At 41.8% G+C, this 24,919-nt stretch overlaps 1 protein-coding gene across 2 annotated transcripts in view; it reads right to left on the reverse strand.

The window, feature by feature from the left end:
- Positions 1 to 44: 44 nt before the first annotated feature.
- The window catches only part of TM7SF3 (transmembrane 7 superfamily member 3), a 36,233-nt gene continuing 11,358 nt past the window's right edge, over positions 45 to 24,919 (reverse strand). The window contains exons 3-12 of one of the 2 annotated variants that reach the window (XM_067695982.1): positions 22,426 to 22,576; positions 19,025 to 19,145; positions 18,113 to 18,284; positions 13,133 to 13,310; positions 8,137 to 8,223; positions 6,506 to 6,586; positions 5,739 to 5,891; positions 2,888 to 2,985; positions 1,963 to 2,125; positions 45 to 697 (exon numbers count right to left, since the gene is read on the reverse strand). In XM_067695982.1, coding sequence (XP_067552083.1) covers positions 435 to 697; positions 1,963 to 2,125; positions 2,888 to 2,985; positions 5,739 to 5,891; positions 6,506 to 6,586; positions 8,137 to 8,223; positions 13,133 to 13,310; positions 18,113 to 18,284; positions 19,025 to 19,145; positions 22,426 to 22,576 — 1,467 coding nt within the window. In that variant the 3' untranslated portion in view covers positions 45 to 434. The remainder of the gene's footprint in view (positions 698 to 1,962; positions 2,126 to 2,887; positions 2,986 to 5,738; positions 5,892 to 6,505; positions 6,587 to 8,136; positions 8,224 to 13,132; positions 13,311 to 18,112; positions 18,285 to 19,024; positions 19,146 to 22,425; positions 22,577 to 24,919) is intronic. The other variant, XM_067695983.1, reaches the window with a different exon arrangement.

The raw sequence follows: 24,919 nt of genomic DNA on the forward strand, positions 1-24,919 counted from the left end.
AGTTTGGACAGACTCAGGTGACAGAATTGTTCAAGGTGTTATAAAAAAAAAAAAAAAAACACCAGGGCTTTACAAGAGAACCACTGTTTTCAAGTTCCTTTTTTTTTTTTAAGTGTATCTATTTAATGGAATAAGTTGACATATATTTATAAACCAAAAGGTAATGCCTTACGTATTTTATAATAAGGAAGAACCTCCCTACCACCAACTTTTTGGCCATCTTTCTCCCTCTCACTTAGAATTACTGTCATCTCCCTGGTATACCCTTACCCTGTATCAATAAGGAGACCACAATACTGTACAAAGCACAGACACAGAAGCTGGTTTCTTAGCAGACTTGCCCCAGAGACTGCTGAAGCAGCAAGGCAGCAACACCCAATCTGAGGCGGTACCTGGGTTGTACTTCAAGATTGCACTGACCAAGCCCTCCACATCTACAGAAGCAGGGGCGTTCTTTCTCCAGCTGGCTGTTCCTTCTGAAAGAGCTCTTTGATCTGGGCTAATCGGCCGTAGAGCCTCTCTCTCAGTGGAGGGATGTGGTAGCTGGGGTCCAGGATGTTCGTCACTCTGCGCTCACGCTCTCGCTTCCATAACTTGTATGGGTGGGGAGGGAAAAACGGTTGCCCTCTTTCTCTTCGAATCTGTAATGTAATTCCACTTACAGCCAGCATGCCCCATACTGCCAGGATAATAAAGTCTAAAGAATGGTAGAGAAGCACAGTTTGAACTCTTGTATTTTAAAACCTAACACAGATCGAAGACAACATTTCATAGCCTCAACCTGTATCATCTTTTCTCCGTTAATATTAGACTTTCTGGTAAGTTTGTCCAAACATACGTGTATTTCCTCACCAGCCAAGGAATAAGTGAGGAAGCTATGGTCTTACATTTTAAAATAGGAGTTTCCAATTACCGGCATTTCAAAGTCCAGACAGGTTGTAAAGGAATCAGTTGTTTGGACCCTTGGCATTCCAATATTTTATGACTAGTGCCCACAGACACAGCTGTTTGCTGTTTGCTGTGTTTCTCCAGAGGTGGGGGGGAAAGGCAGTGATCTCACAAATGTACATCATTGGAACGTCATGATGCTCTTTTTTGCCATCCCACCCTATATGGGACCCCACCCCACTCATATAGAGTGGATACAGAAGTGCATGAAAAGATTCAACAAATTGTACTGAGCTTCTAGCAGAAGACTTGGCAAAATACTGTCAAACTTCCAAGACATGTGGATTTCAAGGTCTTTACCATCAACCTCCTAAAGAATGAGGGCAGGTTCAGGATAGCAGAGGGAAAGATGTGCCCTTAAATATTCATAACAATCACAATGGTGCTTATATATCTTCAATTCTAAGACCTGCTTTTCCATCCTCGCTATTCTAACATTTCTGAAACCAACGTATCTTATAATCTTTGTGAACATTTAATTTAGTAGTCATTTTTTTCAAAAAGTGAATGGAAAATCTTTAATGGGTAGACTCTTACAATTGAGGAAAAATACAGCTACTGATTGAAAACCACTTTCACTTTGATTAGCAAATTACGTGCTTCTTTATAGGAGGAAAACAAGGGAATAGCTTAAAAATATCAGGTTGTCGTTCTCACCCCTCACCCCACCCCAACTCATAAGGTGCCAAACAGCTTTATTCTCAGCATTTTTCTTACAACTGGGAATTGACCAGATAAACCTTTGTAATCCTGACTTAGAAATTTCTTAATAAAGTTCATTTACTAGATTTTTAGAAGTATGGCTTTCAGCCACCTTACAAATTTAAATTCTTCATTCCTATGATCATAAGTTATTAACACAGGGCTCTTATCGCATTTGGATGGTGTGAATTTCCCCCTTTTGTCCAGTTAACCTTCTTTCAATCTTTCAATCTGGTTACCAAGAGTTCTTGTTAGCACAGGTGGGCCAGTATTCCTATCTGACTATCACTTGGTTCTTGGATTGAGTCTTACCATTCGTTTGAAAAGGCACATTTATGAAAGCTCTGCGGAAATCCATGTGGAGCGCTCTCTTCAGTACGTTCAAAGTGATGTAGGAAAGGCTTGTGTACAAGTAACTGTCAACGGCCAAGACCACCGAATAGGAGCCAATGAACCCACAACTCAGTATGTTCAGCTGTGGAAGAGCAGAAGCGTTTAGGCGGCACCTCTGGTAGAACAATAATAGTTTTTAACTTTGATCACTGGCCTCAATCCCAGGGAATTACTTCTCCCTCAGAGCATGTGAAGAAGAGACCAAGTCTTACAGCTGAATAAAGGTTACCTGAAAATATAAACTGAAAACAATCTTCAACACCTACAGTTGGTAAAACAGTTTCCCTCATCATAGAAAATATCTTCCCTGTGAAAGAACTTCAACAATAAATTCTAATTAGATTAAGAACCATTCTTCTGGAGAGACGGCTGAAATGAACAATCCGGCAGATTGTTGCATTACTGTAAGCCCTACCTTCTCCGCTTCTGCTGTTAAAAGAGGGATGACCTGCACCACTTGATGGAAAAAACATCGTAACTAGGTAATGGTAACTAGAACTTCTCTTGCTTTCATAGTAACAAGGCTATTTAAAAATCAATCATCTGGGACTTCCCTGGTGGCACAGTGGTTGAGAGTCCGCCTGCCCATGCAGGGGACACGGGTTCGTGCCCCAGTCCGGGAAGATCCCACATGCCGCGGAGCGGCTGAGCCTGTGCGTCCGGAGCCTGTGCTCCGCAACGGGAGAGGCCACAACAGTGAGAGGCCCGTACCGCAAAAAAAAAAAAAAAAAAAAAATCAATCATCTGATACAGATAATCAGACAGCTCTCTCTGGTGAATAAAAATGCAAAACAACTGAAGGCCCAGGACAATAGGATGAATAAACTGACCGGATGACACTTACTATTCTTAGGCAGCCCATGAAAACCACTGGAATGAGAATAGCTATACAAGAGAAGGTCACCCAGAACACTGAGTCATCACGGAAAATCTTTAGGTTTCCTGGAAAAGCAAAAAGAAATCAAGAGTAAACAACAGGTTCACCAAGTTAAATTTCATTTTCTCAACGTGTGAACATAGACGCACATCGAAGATTTAATTTAACAACCAGGGAGTATGTCGGCAATTAGATATGAACTGACTTTTTTCATTTAACTGTCAATACAATCCCCTTTGAAGGGAGTGTCCTAAGAAGGTAGAGGGGTGGGAGGAAAATCAAGCAGGTAAATGCTCTGCATTTATTACCAGGATAATTTAGAAGAGGCTGGACTAGTCCAAGCTCTTCCGTTTACCAGCTGTGATGCTGGGCCTCAGTTTCCTAACCCATAAGACGAGATGGTTGAACTACTTCATCCCCAAGCTTCAAATCGTCCCTTCTAGCTACAAATTTCTATGATTCCATGATTCTGTACTGCAAAGTAAAAAATATAAGTGGCATTCAGAGTTAACCATATGAACTCCCATATAAGCACCAAAATCGATTTAATAGGGTTTTAAAAATATATATATATATATATATATATATATATATATATATATATATATGAGTTTGCACCCACTCTTATTAAGGAGACACTCACCCTAAATGTCCTTAAGCAATGAGATAGTTCATACATTAACTACCAAAAATAAGATAGTTCAATACATCAACTACAAACAATTCTAACCCATCATCCCTCCATCCTCTAAGCATTAACACAAAGGGAGGAAGCTCATTAAGTAGTATTTGATTTAGCACTTCTAGAGTAGAGCTCTGAATCTGCATTTTCAACAGACATCCCTGGGAACCTGTCATTTAGTCAAATCTAAACACCGCTACTTTCCAGGTAGATAAAAAGCTACCTGCGGCGTGGGGGGGTGGCTGTGGAAATGAACTCGGCTATAGGTTTGCTAAAATCAGAACAAAGGGCCTTGGAATGGTCAGTAAACACACAGGTCACCAATTCTCTCTGATCTTAAAAAACAATCTTTAGAGAGCCAACTGCACTCAATATCCTGTGTTCTCAAGAACTGACAGCCTCAAGAGACAGGCATTCTTTTTTTTTTTGGAGACAGCTATTCTTATATCTAACATTTTCATCACCTTTAATCTGATATTATTATATAAGAACTAAACATTGTCACAAGAAGGAAATAGCCTAATACTTTTTTGTGTGTGTGTGTGTGTGTGGTACGCGGGCCTCTCACTGCTGTGGCCTCTCCCGCTGTGGAGCACAGGCTCCGGACACGCAGGCTCAGCGGCCATGGCTCACGGGCCTAGCCGCTCCGCGGCAATGTGCGATCCTCCCGGACCGGGGCACGAACCCGTGTCCCCTGCATCGGCAGACAGACTCTCAACCACTGCGCCACCAGGGAAGCCCGCCTAATACTTTTGAATGTAGATACTCCCTTTTTTTTCTTAATTGAAATACAGTTGATTTACAATGTTGTGTTAGTTTCAGGTGTATAGCAAAAGTGATTCAGTTATACACACACACATACACATATATATATATTCTTCTTTGGATTCTTTTCCATTATAGGTTATTACAAGATATTGAATATAGTTCCCATGGTATATAGTAGGGCCTTGTTGTTTATCTATTTTAAATATAGTAGTGTGTAGATACTCCTTTTTTTTGCATTTTTGACAACAAACAAGAAATGTTAAGTTATTGTACAACTGCAAAGTGAAGGGAAACAGAATGGGGCACCCCAAAATGTGCCCCTTTGGCATGAGCTGAAAGGCAATCAAGACCCAGCAGATTCAGAAAAACTTTTCTTTCCCTTAACTGCCTAAAAGAATTTAGATCAGGGGCCTGGCCCGGAACGAAAGCAATTACCAGAGGTAACTTTTTATCTGAAAGACTTACCTGCATGGCAAACATCTGCTCTTCTTATAATGTTCCTGTAAACTGCCCTCCTCCCCTTTGAAACCCCAGACTCCATTCCATTTCTTAGCTCGGGATGGCAGATAAGCCTCAACTGCTTGACTGCCTTTGAGGCGTATATTTTTATGGGACTCCAGTGGCATGAAATTAAATCTGTTTTTCTCCTATTGACCTGTCTTATGTCAATTTAATTATTAGAGCAGCCAAAGAACCTAGAAGGGTAGAAGGAAAATTTTTCCTCCCCTACAAAAGGAAGTTAACTTACAAGCTAACTAGATTTTAAAAATTGATAGAAATTGAATAACTTAAAAAAATCCCCAGAACCATCCCTTTGCTACTGTCCTAGGATGACTACAAGTAGGTACTTTGGGAATACTCGGGGTTTGGCAAAGGGTGGGAGCAGAGGTTAGGGGTAAAGAGAAGACGGGGGACGAAGCACCAGGTTCCTCAGCTCAGCTGCCATCAGAGCAGCACCAAGTTTATCTGTGGGGTGTATCAGGCTTCTGCTTAAAATTCACTTGAAGAAAGAGTTCCAGGGTTTAACAAATGAAAAACGAAAACCACTATTCTGCCATATATAAAGAATCCCCTTTACCTCCCTTAATTTTAACTAACAGAAACACACACCCACACTGCCCTTAACATGACAAATAGATACAAAGCTACCTCCAAAGACATTCTAGAATTATCTATACAGAGCGCCTTTGAGGAGAGAGGGATTCTTACTGGTACTGACCCTCCCCAAAGTGCCACATTATCCGTGCAAATTTCCAGAACTCTAAGGAGAGGCCCCGAATACCTGACGAAGGGATATGTGTACTAGAGAGCTGAAATGAACTCTTTAAACAGTGAACTGAACACACACGTGAGTTCCACATCTCCTACCCAGTGGAGTGAAGAAAGTCACTGATGAGACGAGGAACCCCAGCACTAGTCCAACACACAGCATGCAGAGCACGAGGATTCCAAATCGCCACCAAGCAGCGACCAAAAAAATCCCACCGACACTTCCGGCAACGGCCGTCAGAACCAGGCGGACTGCACAGGGAGAGAGGATGAACAGTTAGATCAGAGGAAGCTTTTCCAACCGCACCCTTAGACACACTATACCATTACCAGAGCCAGCCTAGCCCTTCTCTGGGTCAGGCACCGAAGGTGCATCAGTGGTGCAGTGAAACCGGCACGGGGAGGCCCTCTCTAGGGAGGGCCCGGTCTGAGGCTGGAAACCAGCCGGGGAGCTAAACCTCCAAGGACTAGTGACAGGCATGGCTTCGTACAACCTATAATTGGGGCAGAGGAAGAAGCGGTGACAAGCGTTCTGTTCAATGTGACACGGAAGGAGGGGCTGTGTTTGTTTTAAGGTAAAGAAAATCCTAACACTCTGATTGCTGTAAATGTCATATGGTCAATATACCACACAGCTGGAACACAGGTTTATAATCAATATGGTCCTTCACTTCCCTCAGTACCAAGGAATTCCTCCAAGGAACGAGGAGTAGTTTAGAAAAGATGTGTAGAGCACAGGTGGCCAGTTATTTTACACACATAAGAGGATATCACACACAATACTGGTCAAACTGTAGAAGGAAAGGTGGGTGTAAACGGTGCCTTCCTTTTTGAACACTCAATCAAACTATATTATTTTCACTTACCATCATACTTAATAGGTGTCAGTCTTGTAATCAGTATATAAAAGAAGAATCCCATGAAGATAAAGCCTATGAAGAATAGTTCTAGTAGCAAATGACCAAGGAAGGAAAAAAAACAAAAGCTACAGTTAGTAAATGCAATTTAAATGTCTAATCTACAAATACATGCTTCAGTTCCCAGAATGTACACATGAGGGCATTCAGAGAAGAGAGATAATTATCTAAAAGGCAGGAAAAATTCAGAAGTCATTGGGAGTAAATATTATCATTAAATGGGTACAAATTCAAGTATTAACTATTGGATACATTTTCTTGTGTATAGGTCAATTTCAATTGGTCAGTTAATTGTTAATTTCATAGCTCATTTTAATATATTTATACTTCCTACTTAAAACAAAAATAGTACTTCTGTCATTGTGTCTGATCTGAAATTACAGACTAGATTTCAATTCATTACATGAGCAAGAATACAATTTGAAAGGTTAAAAAAAAATATATTCCAAAGGAAAATGTGACTTTTATGTCTTCTTTTAAGTCATCCTTTCCTGTTTAGGATGAACACCAACCATTGTCTTTATCTATAAAAAACCTAGTAATATCTTTGGGACCTTGCATACAGCTTAACAATTAAATTCTGTATTACAGAATCATTTTACACTTTGAGAAATTAAATATTCTTCACAATATTCTCTTCTCAATCAACAAAAAAAGTATAGTAATGGAGGGAAAGGAGTTGCTGCTTCAAACAATTTATTAAAGCAAGTTCGAGGAGTTTTATAAGATCAAGATTATGTTTACTATCCCCTTGATGCTCATTATACTGCCTGTTAATGAATTACATAAGGATTTTTTTTTTTTTTTTTAGTAACTGCAAACATTATATAAAAGTCAGCCCAGGGCTTCCCTGGTGGCGCAGTGGTTGAGAGTCCGCCTGCCGATGCGGGGGACACGGGTTCGTGCCCTGGTCTGGGAAGATCCCACATGCCACGGAGCGGCTGGGCCCGTGAGCCACGGCCGCTGGGCCTGCGCGTCCGGAGCCTGTGCTCCGCAGCGGGAGAGGCCACAACAGTGAGAGGCCCGCGTACCGCAAAAAAAAAAAAAAAAAAAAAAAAAGTCAGCCCAATGAATTCAAATCAATTCAATGAGCATAATTCATATTCTACTTCCCCCATTGGGTTTCACTGAGCAGATCGTGGAGTTCCCATTTGCTGTCTGAACCTCCCAGGGTTGTGCAGACATTTCGACCTCCCTGTACTGTACACTGCAGCCTGATTTATACGAAACCATGTCAATCACCATCACCAGAATCCACATATATTTTTACATAGACGTCCTGATTTCTAATTAGTAATCTTTGGTCAACTAGTCAATCTAGCAACTGAAGTTTTGATGCACAGATCAAATTTTATTCCCCTCTTAATAAGAGAAGCTTGCATTCCATTGCTGAGAAAAGAGAAAAAATCAAAATGCATTGTAATTCAGTAGAATCTTTACTAAAAGACCCCAGCTACAAATCTATAAAGATAGTGGAGGTAGCCAGTTGCTTACTCTCCTTACAGGTCATAAATTCCCCAGCAGCATTTCAGAAAAAAGACCACAAGGCATGTAAATAGCAACTATATTAGACAAAATACCTGTTTTCCAGAATCTGTGTCCAAAGAAACAGATGAAGAGACCAAGCAGGGCAAAAAGAGTGAAGAACACTTTGGTAGATACTCTTCCTAAAAATAATGAAAACTGAGTGCATAATACATCGAATTTGATACTTTGAATCAATATAGAACAAAGCTTCATGGAAAAAAGCAAAGTGAACTGACAATAATTTATTCCATACGTGTATAACTTATTTTAAAAACATCCTAAAAATAAATAAATAAAATAAAAATTAAAAAAAAAATCCTTGCCACCCCTAATGACTTACTCTATGTGGGCAGTGAATACCAATGGTTGCTGGTGTCACAAAAAGAGAAGTCAGACGACACTGCTTCCTGATGAAGGTCTGCAATGCTACCCACGACACATTTGGGGGAGGGGATGGGGGAGAGGTGGGAAAGGAGGAGGAGAGAGAGCGTGCCTGAAACAAATAACTGTTTCTTCACAAATAAACTACAAGAAGAAAAGGAGGGTCGGGGGAGGGAGAACGATGGCTTAAAGGGGATTTAAGACACACATCAACTAAAAACAATGTGCAGACCTCATCTGAAACCTGATTCAAACAAACAAAACTGTGAAAAACAATTAAGAAGCCTGGGAAAATGTAAACACTGGCTGTTAATCTGATGCTATTAAGGAATTATCTTCAATATTTTTCATTGAGACTTGTGCTAATGATACTGTGCCTATATATTTTTTAAAAAACAGCACTTATCTTTAAGATATACATACTGTACTAAAATTTCATAAGCAAAATGACCATTAGGGACCCACTCGAAAAGAATCCAGTGATAAGGGGGGTGGGGCACAGGGACACAGGTGGGTGTATAACTGCAACAAGATAACGGCCATGAATCAAAATTGCTAAGGCGGGATAATGATATATGGAGGCTCACTGAAGTTTTCAACCACAAAAGATTTTAACCAAAACTCACATTAAATTAAAGAAGACGTATTATTCTATAAGTAACACATGAACAAATTACTACCAATCTTCTCAATTATACACGTTGCTTGGGAAAAAAATGTAGTGTAATAACTAATGATGAAGCACAATATGCTCCCTGATGCCAAAGAATCCAAACCCTGTGATCCTCAATCGGCACAAACTTAAATAGAAGAAACAGGATTCGAAAGACAAGCCCTACTGAAGGGAAAAACAGATCCACTAAATTCACCACCATCGTGACACCTTTGAGATAAACACAAGAAAGTCATCCCCGAACTAAAAACAAAAACAAAGCACATACGCAAACTCCTGTGAAGTGTTACAAACTGACCACAAGTCAAAACACATAAAAGGGGCTTCCCTGGTGGCGCAGTGGTTGAGAATCTGCCTGCCAGTGCAGGGGACACGGGTCCGAGCCCTGGTCTGGGAGGATCCCACATGCCATGGAGCAACTAGGCCCGTGAGCCACAACTACTGATTCTGCGCGTGTGCTCCGCGACAAGAGAGGCCGTGATAGTGGGAGGCCCGCGCACCGCGATGAAGAGTGGCCCCCGCTTGCCACAACTAGAGAAAGCCCTCGCACAGAAACGAAGACCCAACACAGCAAAAATAAATAAATTAATTAAAAACAAAAGTACCAATGCCACTGTGGATGTGAGGATTAAATCAGTCAGTGCTTTAAAACACACACACACACACACACACACACACACACACATAAAATACTTGAGCGTTCAGATGGATACCATGAAGACCTACATTTAGATAAGGAACACAAAACAGAAGACCACCATTTGCAGGGCATAAAATATACCTACATATCAGTTTCTCTGAGAATGAAGAGCTCAAAAGAAAGATGAAATGAGAGTTACTGCAACATCCTGCTTATTTCAGACCTGCGGCTGACAGCAGTTCTACGATTCAATCCTTAGAGCAAAAACATGCAGTTCAGTGGGATAATTTTTTTCAAGTGAAAATCTAGCGGAAGTTTCCAGCAAGTGGTGCAGTCACCAAAGACAGCAACCCAAGAAAAACTGGCACACACAGTTAGATATGTTCCTCCAGGACATTAGACAGCAGAGAGGAACTAAATAGAATCTCGGATCACAGTACCAGGAAGGAAGGAGAGAAAAAGTTAAACATACAAGTAAAGCCCGAGAGGAGCGATTTCATAAGTAGAATCTAGAGACAACACAAGGTACGAATTCTGGGGAAAATGAAGACAAAGGGGTGAGTGGGAGGGGAAGACACAGGGGAGCCAATGTTTAGTGTTTTTAATCATGACGGAATCACTATAGCTATGACAGAGGCCAAGGTTTTAATTAAAAGGCAACGTGGGGCTTCCCCGGTGGCGCAGTGGTTGAGAGTCCACCTGCTAATGCAGGGGACATGGGTTTGAGCCCTGGTCTGGGAAGATCCCACATGCCGCGGAGCAACTGGGCCCGTGAGCCACAACTACTGAGCCTGTGCATCTGGAGCCTGTGCTCCGCGCAACAAGAGAGGCCGCGACAGTGAGAGGCACGCGCACCGCGATGAAGAGCGGCCCCCGCTCGCCGCAACTAGAGAAAGCCCTCGCGCAGAAACGAAGACCCAACACAGCCAAAAATAAATAAATAAATTTTAAAAAATTAAAAAAAAAAAAGGCAACGTGGGTCCATCCGCCCTACTGTAAGCTCAGGAAAGGCATCCTAGTGTGCATCGAGCTTGAAGACAGAAGCCACAGAACCGAACTCTGAGCTGGAGGAACAGTAGGATGGGACCTTTCCCTCCCCTCCGCCTAATGTGAAAAGACAAGTCCCAGAGCTCACTCTCATTAGGAGGGGCCCTGGCGCAAAGAGTTTGAGGGAAAGGAAAGGGAGGAACCCAGACAAGATAAACCCATCAGTCAAAAACGCAGAACTTATATCTGCCTGGTCTCTTGCTCTGTATCTCTCAAGGACCTTGCGCGTGGCAGTGGAAGACTGGGCAGGATACAGAAGACAGCAAACATTAAACCCTGGCTTGAACCCAGCCGACAGACTTCATTCTTTAGAGCAAAACTCCTTGAAAGAGTTGTTCGAACTCTTTCCAATTTCTTTCCTCCTATTTGTTCCTGAACATATTCGAGTCAGGCTACCTGAAATGCTCTGACTGGCGCCTGTGGCCTCCATGCTGCTAAATCCAATGGTCATTTTCCAGTCTCCTTCTCAGCTGCCCCGCCAGCAGCATCTGACCCAGGTGGTCACTCTGCCTTCCTCTAAACACTTTCTTCTCTTAGCTACAAAAAACTTTCCTTTTACCAATCTGGTTGCTCCTTCTCGGTCTCCTTGGTGGGATCTCCTTCAATTTCCTGACCTCAGTAATCACTGGAGCACCCGGGGCTCAGTCCTTAGACCCCCTCCCTCTCCTACAGCTATAAACATAAAAGGAATGATAGACATGGAAAAATGCCATTTGGCAACCGGCTGGTAGTAAATGTTTCAGGCAAGGCTCACCAGATGCTAAAGCCAGCAAGTGAAGAGTTTGAGAAACGACTATTTACCTGTACTCAAAGTATCTCCCCAAAAGATACTTAAAGGGGAAAACAGTTACTACACAGTGGAGAAACCTGGCTGACACCCAACCAAGTAATCAGGGTTACTACCACCAGTAACGGAAAACACAGATATCAGGTGCCTCTAGAGAAGGACACTTCATCACTTCTTTTGTATTCCTATAAAAATTCAAAATCTGAACTTAGTCACAAGGAAACATCAGATAAACCCAAATTGAGGATTTTCTACAAAAATAAATAAACTGTACTCCTCAAAAAGGTAAAGGTTTTGAAAGACAAAAACAGACTAAGAAATTGTGCCGGACGCAGGAAGATAAAAGAGACAGTTTAATGCAACATGTGATCATGAAGTGGACCCTAGACCAGAAAAAAAAATTTTTCTTCTGGTTATAAGGGACATTGGTGGAATAACTAGTGAAATTTGATAACATCTGTAGGTTAAATAACAGTACTATATCAATGTTAATTTTGTGATTTGATAGTTTTACTAGTTACATAAGGAAATAAATAGAAACATTTAAGGGCCAAAGGGTCTCTATGTCTGCAACTTGCTCTCAAATGCTTCAGGAAAAAAATGTATATATATGTGTACATAGAGAGAAAGAATAAAAAGCAAACAGCCTAACGTGGTAACTAACATCTGAGGACCATTGGTGAAGACTATGCAGAATTCTCTGAACCATTTCTGCATCTTTTCTGTGAAACTGTTTCAAAATAAGATGCTAAATAGACATAAACAGAAAGATCTTACAGCAGCCCCACTGCCAGCGCCCTCTCTCTCCTGGACACTATGATGGTCAATCTCCCTATTTCTGCTCTTGCCTGATTTTTCTCAAACAAAACAAAACAAAGCAGCCAGAGTGATCCCATTGAAACACGAATCAGCACCATCTGCTCAAGCTCTCCAATGCCTTTTCATTGCTCTCAGAAGAAAAGCTATAGTCCAAACTGGGACCTGCGAGGCCGCCCGCTCCAGCAGCCACACGAGGCAGGCTCGCAGCTGAGGGCCTCTGCGCTGGCTGTCCCCTTGGCCTGGCACCCCCCGCCACTGCCCCCCCGGTGACACGTCCATGGCTCCCTGCCTCGCCCTGGGTCTTTATCCTAATGCTACCTGTTCAGCAAGGACTTCCTGAGCCATGCTTTCTCAAATTCTCTCGCCCTCACTGGTTATCTCCCTTTCCTACTTAATTCTTGCTTCTTTACCCTCGTCATGTATATCTCACATACGATATATTTCACAAATGTATCTTGTCTGTCTCGTCTCCCCCACTAAGATGCAGGCTGCAGGAGGGCTAGTATTTTGTCTGTTTTGTCCACTGCTCTATCCCAGTGCCTAGAACAGAGAGTGGAGTAACTGGACGGGTTCAGGAGGCATGCGCTGAATGCATGAATGCATGAGACAAAAGCACTTCTAAATATCCTTAAGTTCTGTACTAGTTGATAAAGATCCGCAAAGCCAAAGAAGAATTTTCACAGTTGAAATCCACATACTCACCAAGGGAAGAACAATTATCCTCCCCTGCCTCAAAGCTGCAAGCGTACGTGTGAGCAGGGACGTAAGCTGCAGACGTATTTAGAAATGGATCCCTAACGATGACGTTGTAAATGACACCTTGTCCACGGAGGGAGGAGAAAGAAACACTTGTCTTATCATCAGCTGTTAGGGTAACCACCTGAAGCCAAAAATAATGCACGATTAGTGTTTAGATTAAAAAAAGCAAACCCCTTTTCTCCACACCCTATCCAGCATTTATTGTTTGTAGATTTTTTGATGGTGGCCATTCTGACCAGTGTGAGGTGGTATCTCACTGCAGCTCTGATCCGCATTTCTCTAATAATTAGTGATGTTGAGCATCTTTTCATGTGCCTCTTGGCCATCGGCATGTCTTCTTGCACTGTTGGTGGGAAAGTAAATCGATACAGCTACTATGGAGAACAGTATGGAGGTTCCTTAAAAAACTAAAAACAGAACTAACTACCGTATGACCCAGCAATCCTACCACTGGACATATACACCGAGAAAACCATAATTCAAAGGACTCATGCACCCCAATGTTCACTGCAGCATTATTTACAATAGCCAGGACGTGGAGGCAACCTAAATGTCCATCAACAGATGTATGGATAAAGAAGACGTGGTACATATATATATAGTGGAATATTACTCAGCCATAAAAAGGAACGAAATTGGGTCATTTGTAGAGACGTGGATGGACCTAGAGTCTGTCATACAGAGTGAAGTAAGTCAGAAAGAGAAAAACAAATATGTCATATTAATGCATATATGTGGAATCTAGAAAAATGGTATAGATTATCTTATTTGTAAAGCAGAAATAGAGACACAGATGTAGAAAACAAACGTATGGATACCAAGGGGGAAGGAGAGGCATGAATTGGGAGATTGGGATTGACATATATACACTACTGATACTGTGTATAAAATAGATAACTAATGAGAACCTACTGTATAGCACAGGGAACTCTACTCTATGCTCTGTGGTGACCTAAATGAGAAGGAAATCCAAAAAAGAGGGGATATATGTATACGTATAGCTGATTCACTTTGCTGTAAAGTAGAAACCAACACAACATTGTAAAGCAACTATACGCCAATAAAAATTAATTTTAAAAAAACCCCACAAGCTTTTCTATTATAACCCCACCTACATGTGCTATTAAATTCTAATATGAAAGTACAATTCTTGTTTAAAATATACACTAGCCCATTTGGCTTTTTTAAAACAATTTATTAAAATATAGTCGATTTACAAAGTTGTGTTAATTTCTGCTGTACAGCAAAGTGATTCAGTTAAACATACATATATATATATATATATATATATTCTTTTTCATATTCTTTTCCACTATGGTTTATCACAGGATATTGAATATAGTTCCCTGTGCTATCCATCCTACATATAAATAGTTTACCAACCCATTAGACTTTGTCAAGAGATTGTCCTGCACAGTATGTACGTGTTGATGTGAACAAGCTCTTACACAAAATGCATCTAAAGATTTTGTATATGTTAATAATTTAAGTAAAATGTGATATAAATAAATGATTTAAGTAAAATGCGCTAGTTAGGACAATGAAAAGAACTTTTGTCTCGTCTGCTAGACTGTAAATGACGTGAGGGCGGGAACCTTATTGATCCTGCTCACTAGTGTCCCTCAGTAATTAGCACAGAGTAAGTGTCCAACAAACGTGAGCGGTCACTGCGAGCTACAGAGCTGACGCAGGCCGTGTGGGTTAACGTCTCACAGAGAGCACTCACTTACCTTTGTCTAGCAGGCTCTGAAATAAGAAAAATCACATACAGCTGTGCTGCCCTGTAGCCCTTCACTTCAAAAATTCCCTTTTAAAGGTTGTTTGTTAAATAGGGAATAAATATAATAGGAGAAGCAAAGGCCCCACGTAGCCCTAATACACAGACATGTTCCTACTAACAGAGGGAGAAAACGAAATGTTAGGGTTTCAGGAGTAAATTATTAGGAGGCTCTTAGAAAACTTCTAGTGTTTAAATATAGTGCTTAGCCTTCAGAACTATGTTTTCTGGGGCTTCCCTGGTGGCGCAGTGGTTGAGAGTCCGCCTGCTGATGCAGGGGACACGGGTTCGTGCCCCGGTCCGGGAGGATCCCACATGCCGCGGGGCGGCTGGGCCCGTGAGCCATGGCCGCTGAGCCTGTGCGTCTGGAGCCTGTGCTCCGCAACGGGAGAGGCCACAACAGTGAGAGGCCCACATACCGCAAAAATATATATATATATATATATGTGTGTTCTGGGCAAAGGATTGGTCAAGTCCAACACAATGTTAAGAATAATACAATGAAAACGTTATACACCACACTTGGATTCAACAGCCGTTCTTGCTTTAGCGGATTTGCTTCTCTGTCCCTCCCTCCTGATCCTCCCCACCCCACATATATAGTTTTTGGCTGAACCATTTAAAGTAAGTTACAGGAATCATGACATTTCACCTCTAAATACTTCAGCATGCATGTCCTAACACAGTGTTTCTCAGACGTAATAGCCTATGAATCACTGGGGAGCTTGTTAAAATTCAGATTCTGATTCTGCTGGTCAGAGGAGGTACCTGAGATTCTGCTTTTCTAAGAATCTCTCAGGTGATGCAGCGCTATGCATTCATCCACCACACTTTGAATAGCAAGGTACTAAGTACAAGGATATTCTCCTATGTGCTCACAATACCTCAGTTCACCTAAGAAAATTAATAATTTCTTATTCTCTAATACACGGTCCACATTCAAATTTTCCCAAATGTCTTTTATAGCTTTTCTCCCCCTTAACCAAGATCCAACCAAGTTTCATGTATGATGTTTATCTCCAATTTCTGCAATCCAGAATCACCCTTGAAAGATTAAGGAAGTTATTTTACAGATCACTCCACAATCTGAATTTATCAGATTGTGCTCAAGATGTCTAACTTGTACTTTGATCCTATGCATTTCTTGTAAACAGGGACTCCTATAAACAGGAACTCAAGTTAAACCTGTTTTGCTGGAATATTCCATAGGTTATGGCGATAAAGTCAGCCTACATTCACATGAGCACATAATGCAGGTTCACCTACTATCAGCAAAGCTAACTCTGACCACATGGATAAGGTAGAGACCATCGGATCACTCCACTCTGAGAGTAGTTTTCCCTTTGCAATAAGAATTAATCTGAGGGTGCTATTTAGGTATCCTGGGAATATCCTTCCCCCCAACACTCTTTCCACCTGGTGATCCTTGCCTGAATTATTTCACTGAGGGTCAGAAAATGGAGATTTTCTAATTCTATTATTCCTTCTACATTTACTAGCTGGCATTCTTCTGTAAAGCAGAACTTTCTCTTATCAACTGGGAGTGAATTACAGATCCTCCTTTTAAAAAGGCAGGGTAAATTCCTTCCCTTTATTAATTTTCAGAGTGTAATTTTGTGTACGTTGCTCCAACGGTAGCAACTGAGCATTTTTCCTTTTTCTTTTTTTAGTATCAGTATGGACGTGTTTTTGTTTATTCAAGGCATAATCAATCACGTTCTCTTTGATGACTGAATTGTCCCAGAGATGGCCAGTGTGAGCCTCCTCAAACAGGCTCCAGGGACTTCCGTGGTGGTCCAGTGGCTAAGACTTCGCCTTCCAATGCGGGGGATGCGGGTTCAATCCCTGGTCAGGGAGGTAAGATCCCACATGCCTCGCGGCCATAAAACCAAAACATAAAACAGAAGCAATATTGTAGCAAATTCAATAAAGACTTTAAAAATGGTCCACATCAAAAAAACTCCAAAGAAAACAAAGAACAACCAGAAAAAGCAGGCTCCAGAGTCTTCTTGACACGCCCTCATTAGTCGTTGAGGGTTTCCTTGAATTCTGGCACGCGATATTCTAGCTCTTAACCAAAAGTTAAGAAGTAAACTAAAAAGACTCTAAGAAGTCTTACATTCTTTATAAGAATAAAAATGGTCTTCAAAATTTCCTATGTACGAAGGCAACCTTTGCCAATAGAGCTTCCTAATTGGTGAATAAGCACAATGAGTTTTCTTGTTCAAGGCTCCCTCTTAGCATGGGGAAATAACATGCTAGGTGACACAGCAACAAAATCAGATCTTACTCTGCAACAGGCTGAGTGCCTAGGTTAATCACAGACACCCAGTTTCAATCGCTTCTTTCTATGTAATCTGATAATCTACAACCTTCTAGGAAGATCTTAGCAGTCTAGAAAAACTTTACCCACCAACCACTAGACTGACAGATGACCTTGTTTATTAGACCGATATCAGGCACCCTTTAAGACATAAAGATAAAATCCTGCCCTCCACAAAAATGATCTAGAGCATGAGTCTCAAATTTTAATTTGCATAGGCATCACCTGGGGATCGTAAAGACAGATGCTGATTCCATAGCTCTGGGGTGGAGCCTAAGAGTCTGCAACTCTAACAAACTCCCAGATGATGCCAAGGCTGCTGGCCTGTCCCCACCCTTGGAGTCACAAGAGTTTTCAGGGGTTTCAAAAGCTCGAAGAAAACTTTTGCTGCAAGTTAGAAACTTTGCATTTGGGTTTAAATATTAAAGGTAACGTATATATCCTTAAACAGTTTCACATTATTTTTTCTCAAAACACTATAACCTTTAGACTTGCCAAATTTTTTTAATCTAATAGTTATGGGAGTACATAGAAAATTACCACCCACTTCCATCCATAGCTCAAGATTACCAGTCATAGATGTGGCTGCAACTAAAATATAACACAATTTACATGCATCTCCTCAAAAGGCAACGTTACTTAGGGATATCACTAGTAATGACTTCCAAGGTGATAATGAAATAAAAGAGAAAAAGTGAGAATCCCAGAAAAACCAAGAAAACAGTTTAAAAGAAAAAAAAAAAGCTCCTGGTAGCTTCTCCCCTTCTCAACTCTTACAAAGGCATCACAGTCTGGCCACACAAATTATGAGAGTCAGATTTACCTTGAGAGCATTGGCCTGCACCTGAGGCACCTCGGCCATCCTCTGCAGGTGCCTTAGCAATGCCTCTTCAGTGAGGTCGTTCTCCGGCAAAAAATACTGATAGACGTCATACTGTAACCTCCACCTGGAGTCCTGGCCCGTCTTGACGTCACACGGCGGAGCATCTGCGCCTCTAAAGTCAACCAACAAAACTGAACATCAGTCTCTTGTGCTGCAAGTCTCATCTATAAAAAAGAACCAAAAGCTGGAACTTCAAACTTCTGCAACAACGGTTCCAAGTTTGGCACCACCAAGAAAGGAGAGGCAGTATGTATGGTTACATAACCAGACGTATCAGTCAGGTTGAGTCAACTGCCCGCTTTGCTACTTGTTGGCTGTGTGTATGTGGGCAAGTCACTTAATCTCAACAACCCTTAGGGGGCCTTTCTGTAAAATAAGAACAGCAGCCCCTTCTTCATAAAATTAGGATTAAATGACAACACACAGCACTTAGCAGCACCATGGATGATACACAGGGAGCATTTCAAACGTTAGCTATCATTACTATTAAAGTAGAAACTACGGCAGAATGTTAATTAAAATAATAAAATGCTTACAAAAAATATGAGTGTTTCATGCCTCCAGAATGTTTTCTATATTTAAAACTCTTTACAAAAACTAAGATGTACTTCTAAGCTCATAATAAAGGCTCAACATCTGGCTCTTCCTAAGAATGAAGGGAAACAACATTAACTGTAAATGACAGCTTGAGTATTAGTAACAAAGCTTAAATTACTTCCATTCCAAAAAAAAAATTAGCAATTCAATTTTGCTAAAGAGAAACTATGGATTTTGAGAGAATTTACTCAATCTACGCAACAGCGAGCAATGCACGTCCTAAAAGGAGTTTTAGGAGTCGGGAGACAGACATACCTCGCATGACCTAGGTTTGCTGGAGCAAATTTGATAGTTGTTTCAAAGAAATTATACTCCAGGTAAATGTTGGAATCGATATCTAAATCAAACTCCAAATTACAACCACCAGGGATAGGATCTGGATGGAAAACAAGGAAGTTACTTAACATAGAATTCTTATATATTCAACCCACACTAGGAAAAACAGAACCCCACCCCTTATAAGAACTCCCAATATAGAAGTTAAATAGACAGCTTCTGGTTTCGTACTACCTCATGGACTAAGGGTAAAGTTAACTGAGGTTATGGGCTGTGGAACAGGGATTAGAAGACCTTTTCTGTAAAGGGTCAGATAGTAAATATTTTAGAGGCTTTTCAGACTCGATGGTCTCTGTGGCAACTACTCAACCCTGCTCTTGTGGCAGGAAAGCAGCCATAGATGATACGGAAGCGAATGGGCTGTGTTCTTTTGTTTTTTTTTTTAAGTATAGGATTTTTAGTTGCTTTTCTTTCTTTTTTTTTAATATTTATTTATTTATTTGGCTGTGCCAGGTCTTAGTTGCAGCACACGGTATATTAGTTGCAGCGTGCAGGATCTAGTTCCCTGACCAGGGATAGAACCTGGGCCCCCTGCATTGGGAGCGCAGAGTCTTAACCACTGGACCACCAGGGAAGTCCCTGGGCTATGTTCTAATAAGACTTTATGTACAAAACAGGCAACGAGCTGGATTTGTCTTGCACTCTGGAGTTTGCCTATCTCTGCACTAGAGTTAAAAAGGTCAGAAGAGGCAGAGATTCTTAAGCTGGCGTCCAAGAGTGGGTTTCAGGGGCTCCATGAACACCTTGAAATTGTATGCCAAAGGTTGAATGTGTGCCTTTCCTACATAGAGAAGTTTTTATTAGATTTTAGTATATACAGAAGAAGGGTGTCCACTTTTCACATGACTCTTTCAACAGGGAGGAAGATGGTGTCATCCTCATTGCTGGAAGTCTTTGTGTATATATAAAAGAGTAAAAATTTAAAAATCTCAAGAACCCCAAGACCACATATTAGAATAGCATATGTATAATTAAACAGAAAATAAATTTGGGGTATTTAAGTTACATTAATAATGTGGTTAAGGGCTTCACTGGTGGCGCAGTGGTTGAGAGTCTGCCTGCCGATGCAGGGTACGCAGGATCGTGTCCTGGTCCGGGAGGATCCCACATGCCGTGGAGCGGCTGGGCCCGTGAGCCATGGCCACTGAGCCTGTGCGTCCGGAGCCTGTGCTCCGCAACGGGAGAGGCCACAACAGTGAGAGGCCCACGTACCGCAAAAAAAAAAAAAAATAATAATAATAATGTGGTTAAAACAGCTCTTCTTTTCTTATTAGAAATCCTATTCATAACCTTTAAGCAAGACAACACTTAAAGAAGTCACTTGACATTAGTTCAATTCCATGTAAAGAACTGTATACAGCAGACTCAAGTGGAGAAGCTAAGAACAAGGTAAACCAATTTAAAGGTTTTTAAGATCTCAACTTCATACACTCATCCAATCATTCCCAGAGCTGGTTCTTAGTTTCCATAAACTGCTGGAACTCTGCAGATTTGGAATGGAGATACCCAGTGTGCACTGTTTCAATATTCTGTGGAATCTTTCTCAGAATTCTATGCTCTTCTTTCACACTCTCCTTTCCCTGCATTTACAAATATTTACCACACCTGAGAAAAGCATGTGCATTGTAACTGACACTCCACTGTTCATAAATTTTCTTGTGCACTGACCCTGAGGGAAGCTTGAAATCTATCATTTTTCAATCAGGTAATTACCCTTTTGCTACAGAACACTGTCTTTCTTCAACTCCAATCACTTTTTGGCTTCTACCTCCTTTACTAGTTATTGCAACCTCTCCTTCCCTTTACTACCAAACTTTAAAAGAACGTAAATTTCCTCACCTCACCTTCACTCCTCAATCACTATAATCTAGTTTTCACCCTCACTGTGCCACTAAAATGACTCTCATTAAAGGCCACCACTGACTCTGGGTTGTGCTATCATATGGACACTTTCAGTCACTCTCTTGATCTCTCTGCAAAGTACTATTTACCACTCCTTACTTAACGCAGGATGTCCAGGCTCTCCTCTTACCTTCCTGTCTACTCCTTAGTCTTACAATTATTCTTCAGCAGTTAGCATCCCCCAGAAACAGTCTGGCACGTGGTAGGCACTAGGAAGTTATCTGCTATTATTTTTCCCCCCTAAATCTCTAAGTTCATGCCTGGACAATCTCACTCACTTCCATGGCTTTTACTAACAACTATTCAGTTGGATATCTAACCTCACACCTCCACTCCTGGCCCTTATTTTAAACTGCCTACTATACATTTCCATCCAGATGTCCTATAAGGGTCTCAGATTCAATGTGTCCCAAACTGAAGTCACCATCTACCTCATCCCAACCCCCTGAAACATCCAGCACCACAAAAATCCTATCTCCATGCCTATTTTGCATCACCACCTCCCAGCTGCCCAAATGGGAAGCCCATGCTCCCCACTTTTACAATCCATAACCACTGGTCGTTGTGTCTTGTCAATTCTACCTTCTGAATATCTCAACCCAGCTCCTCCTCTCCAGCCCCCTCTAGGGGCCTTTGTTCGCATCTTCGTTTCTCACTATGAGTCCTGAAAGCTGTGCTGTCTTGACTCTGCTATGCCCTCTCCAACCCACTCCTCACACTGCTTCTAGAGTTAACTTTCTAAGAGATGAAATGTATCAGATCATTCCTCTGCTTAAAAACTCGCGATGGGGCTTCCCTGGTGGCGCAGTGGTTGAGAGTCCACCTGCCGATGCAGGGGACACAGGTTCGTGCCCCGGTCCGGGAAGATTCCACATGCCGCGGAGCGGCTGGGCCCGTGGGCCATGGCCTGCGCGTCCGGAGCCTGTGCTCCGCGACAAGAGAGGCCACAACAACAGTGAGAGTCCCGCGTGTACCGCAAAAAAAAAAAAACAAAAAAAAAAAACTCACTATGTTCCTCAGCATAGAGGGCAAACCTCACATTGTACACCAGGCCCTTCACACCCTGGCTCCAGCCACACCCACTGTTCACCATCCTCCAAACACCCCATTCTTCTTCCACGTCTTCCTCGGCCTCCGATAACCAACTAATGTGTGAAGGACCATGCCTTGTCTTTCTGTTACAGCTTCTCCAAGGGCTCCTTAAATGTTTTCCAAATGAATAAATGTGTTCTCCTATTCCCCACCTGGGCTTTCAGTCATCATGCTAATTCTCTGACTCCCCTGCTGTTAATACCTTTCTGACTCAAGGTATTGTACTTATAATAAACACTTTTAATAGGATTATAGTTTTCCCTAAATTTTCACACACAAGTCCCGCATTCTGGAGAGTAACGGGGAGTCGACAATAGAAAGGTTACCGCTTTCCGAGTAGGAGAGTGGAATGGCCACATTTTGGACAGGCTCAGGGTCTGAAGTCTCCAAGTGCCAAGTGCATATACTCTGCTCTGGTCTAAGAATGAAAACCAGTCCTTTGTCAGTGCCTGTTCCCGAGGCATTGGGAAGGAGAGTCTGCAATAAGGAAAGAAGAGTCATCGTGAATCGGGAGTCGAGCAGAGTGTTTACATTTTGGAGTGGATCTAGTGTGCATGCCCTACCCCAAAGCTTATCAAATCAAAAAGGAATAAACACAGATCTTCCTTAGATGATTAAAGAATTCTTTTCACCTCTATGTGCACGTGACCACACACACATGTGAAGGAACTCTTTAAAATATACGTCTTTGATCAGGAATAGCAGATACACAGAAAAATCCCCAAGCTTTTCAATCCTCTCAGTTAGGATCTACTATGTCAAGTACTAAGACCACTGGGTTAAGGCCTACTGTGTGAATGACAAAACTAAAACAATTTAGTAATGAGTCTGATGTCCTTTATTCAAGGGAGAACAACCCATGGATTCGGGGAGGACAGTGCCTTACTAGCTGTGGAGTCCTGTTCCCAAGGAATGTGGGGCATGAACTAGTTTTTTAGAGCATTAGAAGGGCATGCTTGGCTAGGTCAGGATTTCCATAAAAGTCGAGAGGGTCCTGTTTTCTAGGCTAAGCTGAGCTGGAAGACTGTGGTCAGTGTAAGTTAGGTTTCCTTGACAGGGGTTCCCTGTAAGTGCAGGCTGACTTAGGTTTAGATTTGTGACATAGACCAAGCCATTGGGGCAGTCTCCATTTGTGGTCCCGATATACAAATTAACTTGACCACTACCAAGGCAAAAATATAAGCTCTGCCCCCAAAGAGTTCAGTTCTTGGAAAGCTTTTTTAAAAAACTGAGTTGTAATTAACATATTATAAATTACACATAAAGTATACTAACGGTAGGTTTTGGTAAATGTAGGCACCTTTGACACCATCACCACAACCAAGACAGTGAACACACAGATCACCTTCTTTGTGCCCTGTTCTAACCCTTCCTCACACCCCAGCCACTCTCCCATCCCCTGCCCCCATCTGCTGGGAAAGCTTTTTGAATAACAAAGTACTAAGTTAAGAGGTAGTAGATTCAGAGTGTTTTCTTAAAGCTAAGGAAATAGAAAGAAAAAAGTGCCAGATGGGTTTCAATTTGACAAGCGTAAAAGAGAATGACCCAAATACTAAGTGAGGAACTACAGGGTCAGCAGTTTCAAAGAACTAACTGCTGGGCTTCCCTGGTGGTGCAGTGGTTGAGAGTCCACCTGCCGATGCAGGGGACACGGGTTCGTGCCCCGGTCCGGGAGGATCCCACATGCTGCGGAGCGGCTGGGCCCGTGAGCCATGGCCGCTGAGCCTGCACGTCCGGAGCCTGTGCTCTGCAACAGGAGAGGCCACGACAGTGAGAGGCCCGCGTACCGCAAAAAAAAAAAAAAACAAAACTAACTGCCAAGATGACCCAGAAACTCCAAAGTGCCACACTTCATCAGGAAGTTACAACAGAAAGTTCTCTTCACAGACTCACTTCTAGAGCTATGTGCAGTTCTGGTTATCATCTTCTCAGCAGCATAAATACAGTGAGAACTAAAGGCAGTCCAAGAAAGGAACACGATTATAATTAAGGATAACTAAGATCCTTTCTGCATGAAAACCGAGGCCCAAGATGCTGTTCATCCAGGCCATTTTTGTCACGTTAGTAATGCTGGCCTCCCTTTATCTAACCTCAGTTTCCTCAAATGTAAAAATAGGCATTAGAACTACTTGGTTGAACTGTTACGAGAATTAAATTAACTACGTGGAAAACCAAATGCAAGGGTTCCTAACTAGGAGCCCCAGAGGCCCAGTGAGTTTCCAGAGGTCCCCATGAAATTATACAGATGTAGTCATACATTTTGCCAGGTAGAGAGTCCTGAGATTTCAGCAAATTCCAAGTCTATGGCCCCAGGAGCTTAAGGATCACTGGCCTAGCACACAGTGGGCATGCAATAAATATAAATGCCTTTTTTCTCCATCCTTTCTCTTCCCTCAAATGTTGTCTTTGCTATGATATTATTAAGAAGGAAATTATCTCTGTGCCATTTTACTATGTATCCTATGTAAGGGCCTGACTAGAAAGTTTCCATTTGAATTTAGTGCCAGAAAAAAACTTCGCTTCCCCTCAAGAACTGGCATGTTTCTTCCTTCTAAGAAAGTTATGAAATTTAACATGCTTTGATCTCTGTTCTGGCTGCAAAGAACTCAGGCAAAATCAATATATGGGTCATAAAAACAAAACAAAACATATATATATATATATATATATATACACACACACACACATGGGTCATAGACACTGTTATCTCTTCAATTAACATAACTTACTCCTTCCTCTTTTCCTTGATCAAACCCTTCCATTTCTAGTCTATTAGATCACCACACACAACTTCAAAACCTTCGTGGCAGAGACAGGAAA

The sequence above is a fragment of the Pseudorca crassidens genome, chromosome 11, assembly GCF_039906515.1.
Source record: "Pseudorca crassidens isolate mPseCra1 chromosome 11, mPseCra1.hap1, whole genome shotgun sequence".
NCBI lineage: Eukaryota > Metazoa > Chordata > Mammalia > Artiodactyla > Delphinidae > Pseudorca > Pseudorca crassidens.